Consider the following 12,255-nt stretch of genomic DNA (forward strand, 5'->3'; position numbering starts at 1 on the left):
CAGAAGGAAGAGAGGTGGCGGGGAGGTACCACACACTTTTAAACAACCAGATCTCATGAGAACTCACTCAGTCTTGTGACCGAGGAGGATGGGGCTAAACCATTCATATAAAACACCGCTCTCAAGATCCAATCACCTCCCACCAGGACCCACTTCCAACATTGGGGATTACAACTGAACATGGGGTTTGGGTGGGGACACAGATCCAAACTATATCATGGAGGTAGGCATGACTTAGCCACCATCAGAGAGGCACTGAACCATGCTCTGAGAGTTTCAAAGGGAGAAACCACATTTGTGTGAAGACTGTGGCAGCAGAAAGGGGCAAAGAGGGTGGGATCAGAGATGGCTTTCTGCAGGAGCGGCTCTGAGCCCTTTGAATTCATTGTGAATTGCACATGTTCTGTACTACTAATCTTCCAGAGAGGGTAGTCATTCTTCTTCCCTTGATCAATTTTATTGAAGGGATATATGGGCATGTGGAAAGTTGTGGATGTTGTCTAATTACACTTTCTTAAGAATGTTCCAAACCAAAAATGATTAAGGTGAGTCATTAGATTGAGGGGAGCACTGTTTTGTCACAAGCAGTGAACTTGTTTAGAATCACACGCTCATTAGGATACATGAGCCCTCTGGAGAGTGGGCTTTTCTCAGTTTTAATAATAATCTTCTATTAAAAGCTCAGGGAGAATATACAGAAAGATATCCAAGTTTAGAGAGAATACTAAATTCTTCTAGGTAATGAAAATCCAAGACGGTCCTCATAAGCCAAGCAGGAAAATCTCATAAGGCAGAGCAACTGGGCAGACAAATGGAAAAACAAGAAAACTGCTTGCATTGTTTTAACAATCTGTGATTGACACAGCACCCAACACCATTGCCATCCCAAACCTGCTGTGGCATTTCTAATTCTGCAATGCTCTTGGCAAAGCGCTAACCTTGTATGAGTCCAGATGGTGATTCTCAGAAATGGGTACCTGGACCAACTCTTTCAGACTCATTCATTTAACAGGGAAGGGGCAGGCAGGCTGTTAAGACACAGATCCCGGGCCCCATTCTCCACTTACTGACCAGATTTTCTGGAATTTGGGCCTGGAAATCTGTATTGTGAACCAGAACGCTTTTAATTCTGATATGCAGACAGAATCTCTCCCTGCAGCAGAATTCACAGCATAGGTAACATCTGTTCTATGAGAATTAAAAGAAGCAGCAGAACTGAAAGTAACTCAGGAATGTAAGAGTAAATTGTTATTACCTAATTTGTTGAAAGTCTTTGTTTTGCTGGTTGGGACAATCTTCGGTTTCTGAGTAAGAATTTTCTGTAAATCTCACTGTTTATATGATACCACAGTGAGGTAGTGTCAAATGTCATGTATCACATAATCATACAGTTACCTACTAAAACAAAATACAGTTTTAAAACAGCAGCCAAATATCTAAATGCTTAACACTGGAAGGCTCCTAGTATCTTAAATGTTTTTCCTTCTGGGATTTTGCAGTTTAGAGTAGAGTTACAGTTTTCCATCTGAAGTATTTTAATGTTATTTACTTTGCAGTCTGAACTGGCTTTGATGGCTATATAAAGACTTATTATTCTTTCTAAAGAGGAATATTGCATCTCAGTAATCTATACCATCTTTTCAAGGACCTCTCTGTAATACCATTCAATCTGCTAATTGCAGACTTTTAAAGCCTTGTCAATAGAGTCGCTAGGCAATGCAGTCACACACAGCCTGTTTATGAGCAGTCAACTTGGACACACACACAAAAAGACTGTTACCTATCAGATATTCTTTTTACATTTTGGGGAGACAAAGTAGTCCTTCTATTTTTTTCACTGTCTAAAGAAAATATACACACTAAAAATTTTAATTTTTTTAAATAAGGGAAATCCTTGGGATTTATTCAGTAATTTCAGCATTTGTGGGCATTACTCAGACATTTTGTTTTGCATATTATAAGGCTTTGAACTGCAATGTCCTTCTATCCCAGCAGAGATGGATCCACTGCTTTGAGGAACAGAACTGCCTATACTCTAAACCAGACAGAAATCAATGCTTTAACCTGAATGAATGGGTGGAAACTTTGTTAGCCGAATTTGCATGAGTATAAATTTTAATACTAGAATATACTATAGAAATGACAAAATATATTGCTCAGCACAAATAACAAAATCCTGTTATTATTCAGAACATCTCTTTCCAAAGTGTATGATAATTTTATTTATGCTTTTTCATACTAACCCCATCAGTCTGCCCCATTTTACACATAGAAATGTGAAGGAGAAATCAAATACCTTGTGTACTGCCACTAGCAAAGCAAGAACACGTTGGCAATATTCTCTTGTGGGCGTCATAGGCACCACACTGAAGATTAGAACGGCCTGTACTTTCCCTGGCCTCAGCTAACTCGAGAGCCACAATCTGAATGAATTAAAGCCATTTCTACCTGTTTGGGGTGTGCTATGCAGAATTCATATTTCTATTGCCATTTTAATAGTCAGGGAAAATAAAATAGACTCTTTCTGTGAGCAAATGAAAGCAGCTGAGCAAGTCAGGGCCCGTGGCCAGGGGCTGGGAAGTAGGTCTCCTTTCTCGTCTGGTGCACCTGTCTCCACATAATGTCTTCAACACAATGCTCAAAAACAAATGGAATCTTACTAACTTACATATGTCTTCAATATTCATTAATAGTTGCAAAAGTTACACAGGCCCACTATAAAAATTCAAACAATAGGAAAAACATCAAAGCCAAATATTTTTTAAATTGCTTCAAATCCTACCATCCAGAAATCAATATTTCATTAACATCTAATAAACCTCATTGCAGTCACCCTGTGGATATATACAGGAAGTATGGAGAGAAGGGACTTTTGAAAAATGTGATCCCACTACCCAAGCTATTTTTTTAAAGTCAGAATTGGTTTTTAATAGACTTCATTGAAGTATATGTACAATAACCTGCATCTCTTATTTTATTTTTGAGACGGAGTCTCACCCTGTTGCCCAGGCTGGAGTGCAGCAGCGTGATCTCGACTCACTGCAACCTCTGCCTCCTGGGTTCAAGAGGTTCTCGCACCTCAGCCTCCCAAGTAGCTGGGATTACAGGCATGCACCACCATTACCGGTTAATTTTTGTATTTTTAGTAGAGGCAAAGTTTTGCCATGTTGGCCAGGCTGCTCTCGAACCCCCTGACCCCAGGTGATCCACCCACCTTGGCCTCCCAAAGTGCTGGGATTACAGGCGTGAGTCACCACACCTAGCCTAAACTGCATCTCTAGAGTGCCCAATTCCATGAGTTTTGACTATTTATATACCTGGGAAATCAGCACCACAATCAAGATGCAGAACACTTGTATCACCCAAGTAATTGTTCATATCATGCCCCTTCACAGCACATCCCACTCTCCACTCCCAGCCCTAGGTGGCAACCATTGAAATGTTTTCAGTTGCTATGGATTAGTTTGCATTTTCTAGATTTTATATAAGTGCAATCATACAATTAGCACAATACTAGAATAATTATGCAATCAATCACACTCTTGCGTTGGGTTTCTTTCATGCAGAATAATAATTTTTAGATTATTCATGTTGTGTATATCCATGATTCATTCTATTTTTTAGAGATGGGGTCTTGCGCTATTGCCCAGACTGGAGTGCTGTGGCACAGTCAAAGCTCTCTGCAGCCTCAACCTCCTGGGCTCAAGCAATCCTCTTACCTCTGCCTCTCAAGTAGCTGGGACAACAGACATGAATCTCTATACCTGGCTAAATTTTTGTATTTTTCGTAGAAATGCATTCTTGCTATGTTGCCTAGGCTGGTCTTGAAGTCCTGGGCTGAAGCAATCCTCTCTCCTTGGCCTTCCAAAGCACTGGGATTACAGGTGTGAGCCACTGTGCCCAGCCAATTCATTCTTTTTCATTACTAAGTAGAATCTCTTTATCTTAAATAAAAGGTATTGCATTTGACTTTATTTGAATTTAACAGAAGAAATGTTTTTGAAATGGAAGAAATTGCAGAACTTCACATAATGGTGTCTTTATCACAAGAAATGTCAGCTCTTAAAGAGCCCTCTAAAATGAGTAACAAATGACTACAAAAAATTACAAAAAGCTGTAGCTGAGCATTTAGATGTTTGACATTTTTAAGCTATATGTGTTAACTTTACAGTATCTACTAATTCCCTTCTACGAAATATGAAGGAATTGGTATACTTTTTCCCACATATCTGTTTTATGTGGTATTAATTTTTTTATTTACCATTATTGATATTTATAAAATTACATTTTGCTCTGTAATTTCCACTACTGTTTATTTTAATTCAACTTTTAATTGAGTCCAGTACTTGACTCTACATCTTCATATAAATTTTATAATTGATTTGTCAATTTACCAACACACATACACAAACTTGTTGGTATTCTGGTTGGAATTGCACTGGCTCTATGGATTATTTTGTGTTCTTCTGGTCATTTTACACATAGGTTTTGCACTTATTCCCCTCTGAAAATTACTCATCCCTGAATGGAGCCAACTATCTGCTGAGTACCGTGGAGAAAGGGCAGGAATGAGCTGGGGAAATCCTCAGCTTCCAATTTGTTGCTCAAACCTTTTCTCACCAATTCTAAGGAACACACCTGTATTAGTCAGTTTTCACACTGCTATACAGATACTACCTGAGACTGGGTAATTTATAAAGATAACAGGTTTAATGGACTCACAGTTCTGCACTGCTGGGGAGGCCTCAGGAAACTTACAATCATGGCTGAAGGGTAAGGGGAAGCAAGGCATGTCTTACATGGTGGCAGGCAAGAGTGTGTGAGAAAGAGCGAGGAAGTGGCACACTTAAAACCATCAGCTCTTGTGAGAACTCTCTCACTATCACAAGAACAGCGTGGGGGAACTGCCCTCATGATCCAATCACCTCCTTCCAGGTTCCTCCCTCAACACCTGGGGATTACAATTCAAGATGAGATTTGGGTGGGGACACACAGCCATATCAACACCTCTTTGATTTTGTTTTCTGGAAGTTGGTAAAGCTCATATTGAGTGAAGCCCGTGAAGCTCCAGGCCCTCTATTTGGGATCTGCTCATTGCTGTCTGCCTTCCCTCCTTCACTTCTTGTTACCTATGGCAATCTCTTTGGTCTAGGAGATTGAATATCAGAAGTCAATACAAATGTACATCAGCATAACTTCTCCATCAACTTCTCTTCCACTGTTGTTTTGAGTTGTCAAAGTAGGTCTTGAAAAGACTTCCTTGCTTCTCCTGTGTGCTGGGCACATCTTGAGACCTCTTGCTCTAATTAAAGGATCATTGAGTCTGTGTTTACTTACTAAGCAACAAAAAAAAACCCAACTTGTGTGCATGTGTGTGCGTGTGCATGTGTGTGTGCGTGTGTATGTCCCACTTTGTTCCAAAGAGGATTTGATGGAGCTTCGAAGAATATATACAATACTAAAGAAAATGAGGACTAATAGAAAAATAAAAATGAGATGAAGCATAGTAGAGGCCATACATACCCAAAATATATATCATAAGGTACATAAATGTACCTTATTGTATTTATCAGACATGGGCCACAAATTTGGCCAAAACGTTTATCAGACATAGGCCACAAATTTGGCCAAGTGCTTTCTAGCAACTAACACAAAAACAGGAATGGGATCTTTTATATGAATCTATATCCGCAACTTAATAAGTCAATTAGAAGCTCTTCTTTCAAGAACCTCAGGTGTGAAAGGGAGAACAGAGAAAATCTAAAAGAATGTAGAATTAAGAAAGAGTTTTTCAATTAGGAGCCTTGTACACGTTTTTAGATAAAAATGAAAATGAGTGAGAAGAAAAAGATATGAATGAAATGCAGATACGTAGTGCTATATACAAAGGAAGCGGTGCTGAAATGGTGACTATAAACCCTTTTTCTTCATTATATCAATTTTTAAAAATCCAGTATTGACTCATTTTGAAAAGTAAGAGAATTTTTGATAATCTGTCAACTTTAATACAGCTGTTTTATTATTTTGGATTAGAAAAAGGTATAATAAACAGTATTTGTCACATATGTTTCTATGTATTTCTTTATATATAGCTTTTTCTTTCACATTTATTAAATAGCAACAAGTGTCCAGGTTTACAAATTAAGCAATATGCACTAAAACAACTGGTGCATAATAAATTTGATTTATTTGGTTGGTTGTAGATTATATACTCTGCACAATCTGACACTTGGTAGAGACGAGGAAGTCTCCGTCCCAAGGAATTATTTCTTTGAATTCAGCGGTCTGTTTTGCTTGTTAAAATGATTTAATGTGCTATAAATGTTAACTTGTCTAAAAGTTTAATGCATTTTCACACATTTCCCCCCTCCCCTACTTTTTTTCCTAGTATAGCAATCAAGGTTGGCTTTAACTATTATTAATTTGCCAAGCATGTACCTGAGTCACATAATAAACATTACTTTGGGAACATAGCAATGAGTTCATCAGTGAACAAATAAAGTGATTCCCTGATGTCAGTATGCCACTGGATCACCCCAAGTCCAAAGGGAAGACCATCATTGTTCCAAAATCAGGGGCAGGTTAAGTGGGATCAAAATGGCCCCACTTACTTTTCCCCTCCCTGGTAATCCAGACCAGGTTGAAAAGAACCTGTATCCAGATTTGGTTCAGAGATTCTGGACTGATATGTCCAATAGGCTTCTGTGAAATGTCCCAAGTAAGAAATTGATTTTCGGGCTGCGCACGGTGGCTCACGCCTGTAATCCCAGCACTTTGGGAGGCCGAGATGCGCGGATCCCTTGAGATCAGGAGTTTGAGACCAGCCTGGCCAACATGGTGAAAACCCATCTCTACTAAAAAATACAAAAATTAGCTGGGCGTGGTGGTGGTTGCCTGTAATCCCAGCTATTCGGGAGGCTGAAGCAGGAGAATTGCTTGAACCTAGGAGGCAGAGGCTACAGTGAGCCGAGATTGTGGCACTGCACTCTAGCCTGGGTGACAGAGTGAGACTCCATCTCAAAACAAAAACAAAAACAAAAACATTGATTTTGATCCAGATAATCTTTTTGTTTATTGTAATTTAAACTGGTCCACACCCATTGTTTCATTCTAGCTATTTTAAAAGTTTAGTTGCTATGGTGAACTCATTATGTTGACAAAACAAATCACAATTTTTTTATTACTTATGTATGCTTTGTAAAACACCACTTTTCTTGTCCTAGAAAATGTTATAAAAAGATGACTTAAGTGAAGAGTTATATAAGGCACAGTGTAGTGTCTAAAACTTGAGTTCTTGTCCAATTATTGCTTTCTAATATTTCAATCTTCTGAAATGACTGATAGCCATATTTGGTGTTAGGTTTGCAATTCTATTTTTACCTGGAGCTAGCCTCACGACTTTACATAATAATAATAATGATACAACAATACATTTTAACAGCAATTTACAGTTTTAAAATGCATTCCCAGTTGTCATTTCATTTGATTCAGCATTCCACAGATATTAACTGAGCATAGACTAAGTGCTAGGCAGTTAGGCAGGGCAGCTGTTATTATGCCTATATGGAAAACAAATGCTCACGGATGTTAAGTCTCTAGGATTATACGACTGCCAAAGTGGGGAAGCCAGGAAATGAACCTGGGTTCCCTGTTGAGCGGTAATGTAGTGTGGTGCAGAGATTAGGAGCACAAACTCTGGAACCATGCTGCACTGGTTTAGACACCAGTTCTGCCACATTCTAGCTGTTTAACCTCGGGCAAGTTACTTCACCTCTCTGTGCTGGGGTCTGTTGTGAAGAGATTAAGAATATTCACAAAGCACTTAGAGCCTGGTAGGTAGCAAGCACTAAGGAAGTGTTTACTGTTATTATTTGGTGTTCAGGCCAGTATTGTTTTTGGCATTATGGTACTTCTCTCTTTATATAGATTGATAGACTATCTCCTCTTTCTTTCCAGTGGAATGTTTCCTTATCTTGTAACTGTCAAATTAATTTGGCAAAATCACTATATATCTGTCATTTGGCCTGTATGACTAAAATGGTCTATTTGGAATAACTGGGCTTTAAGAAACCACCCCCAGCTTTATATTCTCATTTTCTTTCTGTCTTGTTTTTTGAAATAGGGTCTCGCTCTGTCACCCAAGCTGGAGTGCAGTGGCACAGTCTCAGCTCACTGCAACCTCCAGTTCCCAGGGTTAAGCAATCCTTCCACCTTGGCCTCCTGAATAGGTGGGACCCCAGACACACACCACCACACCCAGCTATTTTTGTAATTTTAGTAGAGACAGGAGTCTTACCATGTTGCCCAGGCTGGTCTTGAACTCCTGAGCTCAAGCCATCTACCCACCTCAGCCTTCCAAAGTGCTGGGATTACAAACATAAGCCACCATGCTCGGTCTAATTCTCATTTTCTAGAACACTAAGAAATGAAGCTGATCCATATGTGAAGAGAGGTAAAGAGAAACTCTTTGAAGAAAGGTCTAGTTAAGTCTTGGTAAAATAGAATTGCATGAAAATATTTTAAGGATAACATGGAAGGATTTCATTATTTTTTCCCACATATACATGAGTGTAATTTGTAATTTCTGAAAGACCAATGGTTTCTATGATCACTCTAAAATTACCTGGTAGATAAAGTAACATGTCTGACAGTTGGACTTCTCCCAGAAATTCTTTATTAAAGCTCCTCAATTAATACAAGCACATTTTAAATCTATTGTTATTTATTTTAATGGTCCTAGAAGAAAACATTTATTTACTCTAAAAACTTAAATACTGATGACATGAATATTGGCTAACAGTATCTATTTTTATAGTTTAAATTAAATTATCTTACTCAAAGTACTGTAGAGGGGTTTACTTAGTCCATGAGATAAAAACTAAAAGCAAACCAAAAAAAAAAAAAAAACCAGGAAAACAAAAAACCAACCAAACAAAAAAGTGTTGAAAGGCTTTTAGATTTTTCTTCTTGTTAAGCATAGTTTCGTTTGTTCAATCAGAAGCAAATTATTGATTGCATTTTATTGTGAATTTTCACCTTACAGAGTTTAAACATCTTCCAGAACCTAAATAAGCGGCAGTTTGAAACAGTTATTCATTTGTTCGAGGTCGCAATAATAGCAACTGACCTGGCTTTATATTTCAAGTAAGTACATAACTCTGCACAGTGGAATGCCCTATACTCTTGTGTGGTTTTGCCTTCCATAAATTATCTGTTGCATTAATGTTAAAAGGCATTTATTCAAACACACATGCACAGACACACACACACACACATTTGCTTTCCTTTTGGATTACCAAGTAGAGTATCTTCAAGACAGATGCCTGCCGGTAAACTTACTAGACATCCAGGAACACATTTTAAAAACATAAGCTCCTAATATTAAGTAGGTTGCTAGCTGAAGAAGTTTGAATTGAAGAATATGCAGCCAAGTTTGTGCCTTGCCAAAAGAGTGAAGCCAAGAGACCTCTCAAGGTGGCTTTTTGTCTAGATGAATTCTCTATGGTCCAGAATCTGGTATTTTAATGTTTCGGGCTCAGAAATTTAATTCTGTCAAAGTCTGGGAGCTGAAAAATTTTGGTGGCATTGACACACATTAACCAAACTTACAAAACTGAGTCATACATAGCAGAGAGCCAGCCTATTTACAACAGTAATATTGCCAAGGAGACCAGATACTCAGTATCTCCACATTTTCTCATAAGTGAACTATAAAGTTGCTTGGTGAAAACAGATTAGAACAAGATGAACTAGTTATAGGATCCAAATATTCAGTGGCTTGGGCATTGTCAAATTATGCCTTTCTGATCCTTCTTCATTAAATAATAATAATAATTATTATTATATATATTATTATACAGGTCTCACTCTGTCACCTGGGCTGGAGTGCAGTGGCACCACCTTGGGTCACTGCAACCTCGGCCTCCCAGGTTCCAGCAATTCTCCTGCCTCAGCCTCTTGAGTAGCTGGGACTTCAGGCTCCCACCACCATGTCTGGCTAATTTTTGTATTTTTAGTAGAGATGGGTTTCACCATGTTGGCCAGGCTGGTCTCAAACTCCTGACCTCAAGTGATTTGCCCACCTTGCCCTCCCAAAGTGCTGGGATTACAGGCGTGAGCCATTGCACTGGGCCTGAATATTTAATTATTAAATAGTTCAACGTGAAGACAAATACTAAGAAGAATAAAATGGATATCCAAATATCCATAGCCCAGATATAACAAATGCTAAATTTTGCCATATTTGCCTCAGATTTTGCTTTATAAGGAGAAAAAAACTAGTGATGCAATTGAGGCATTCCACACCTACTCCACTATGAAAAACCCCTTCCCTTCTTCCACAAAGATATCACCATCTGACGTTGATGTGTATTCACCATTTCCATCCACGTTTTTATATGGTATTGTTGTGTGTTTGTTTGGTTTCTTGGTTTTTTTGAGATGGAGTCTCACTCTGTCACCAGGCTGGATTGCAGTGGTGCAATCTCGGCTTACTGTAACCTCTGCCTCCCGGGTTCAAGTGATTCTCCTGCCTCAGCCTCCTAAGTAGCTGGGACTACAGGCACGTGCCACCACGCCTGGCTAATTTTTTTTTTTTTTTGTATTTTACTAGAGACGGGGTTTCACCATGTTGGCCAGGATGGTCTCGATCTCCTGACCTCGTGATCCACCCACCTTGGCCTCCCAAAATGTTGGGATTACAGGCGTAAGCCACCTTGCCCGACCTGTTGTTTTCAAATTGTCCATTAAGTGTACTGTCTGTACATACCTTTCTGCAACTTGCTTTATTCATGCAACATTGTGTTTCAAAGACTTATCATTGATAATAAATGGAGCTCCAATGCATCCATTTTAACTGAATATTCAACCCTTGAATATTCATAATTTACCCACTCTTCTATTCATAGACATTTTAATTGTTTCTATTTTTTCATCATTACCTACAATGCTGCCTTGTTTGTCCCTGTATATATATGGGAGTTTCTCTAAGAAATGTAAAAGTGAGAATGCTATAGGGTTTGCATGTCTTCAATTCATGCTACATTACAAAACTGCACTCCTGAGTTGTGCCAGTTAGCACTCCCACCCACGTGTACAAGAGTTCTAGCCAAGTGAGGTGGCTCATGCCTGTAATCTCAGCACTTTGGGAGGCCAAGGCAGGAGGATCATTTGAGGCCAGGAATTTGAGACCAGCCTGGGCAACACAGCAACACCCTGTCTCTACAAAAAAATTTAAAAATTAGCCAGGTATGGTGGAGCATGCCTGTAGTCCCAGCTACTTGGGAGGCTGAAGTGGGAGGATCCCTTAAGCCTAGGAGTTCAAGGCTCCAGTGAGCTAGGATCAAGCCACTCCACTCCAGCCTGAGTGGGAGAGCAAGACTCTGTTTCAAAAAAAAAAAGAAAGAAAAAAGAAGAGAAAAATACCGTATCTGAAGTACTCTTGAACTCAGCACATTTGAAATTTATTTTGCTAATATAATCAATGTGAGATAATAGCTTATTGTTCAAATTTGTAGTTTCTTGATAAGCACTGAGACCAGCTGAATATCCATGTGTTTTGGGTTCCAACTTTTTGTTGGCTATTTGTTGTGGTATCTTCTCACAGTTTGGGGTCTTTATTTTTAGGTTATGGTCTCTTTTATCATATGTAATTTTTAAATTTACTTTCATTTTTAAAGAGACAGGGTCTTGCTTTATTGCCCAGGCTGGTTTAAAACTCCCGGCTTCAAGCAATCCTCCCACCTTGGTCTCCCAAGGTGCTGGGATTACAGATGTGAGCCACTGCACCTGGCCTTATATGTAACTTTTTCGTTGTAATGTATTCCCAGTTACCTGTTTTTTTTTTTTTTTCCCCCTCTCTTTATGGTTTGTGCTTTTTCTGCCTTAAGCCGTTTCTGAGCCAAAGTTATACCACCATTCTCTGCTCTCTTATCTTCTGGCCCTGTAGACTTTGCTATGTGGACATGACAATGCAAAGTGGGAACATGAAATCTGAAAAGCATGTATTTAAGGTATTTTTTTTCTCTGTTTTCATATGCTAAAATTGTTGCTCACAGCTGTATCTTTTCTAGGAAGAGAACCATGTTTCAAAAAATTGTTGATGCCTGTGAACAAATGCAAACGGAGGAAGAAGCCATCAAATATGTAACTGTTGATCCAACCAAAAAAGAGATTATCATGTAGGTAGTTAAAATTGTATTTCTCTCCTGTTTTTTAATAAAAATAACTTATTTTGTACTTATTTCTAGTTTAAAA

The 12,255-nt window shown here is 38.8% G+C and overlaps 1 protein-coding gene across 5 annotated transcripts in view; it reads left to right on the top strand.

The window, feature by feature from the left end:
• PDE6C (phosphodiesterase 6C) overlaps positions 1-12,255 on the top strand; it is a 61,285-nt gene that overhangs the window by 42,451 nt on the left and 6,579 nt on the right. For all 5 annotated transcript variants that reach the window (XM_077946815.1, XM_001092604.5, XM_077946814.1 and 2 more), the window contains 2 exons: positions 9,044-9,144; positions 12,072-12,179. In XM_077946815.1, coding sequence (XP_077802941.1) covers positions 9,044-9,144; positions 12,072-12,179 — 209 coding nt within the window. The remainder of the gene's footprint in view (positions 1-9,043; positions 9,145-12,071; positions 12,180-12,255) is intronic.

This window comes from Macaca mulatta, chromosome 9 (genome assembly GCF_049350105.2).
Source record: "Macaca mulatta isolate MMU2019108-1 chromosome 9, T2T-MMU8v2.0, whole genome shotgun sequence".
Lineage (NCBI taxonomy): Eukaryota > Metazoa > Chordata > Mammalia > Primates > Cercopithecidae > Macaca > Macaca mulatta.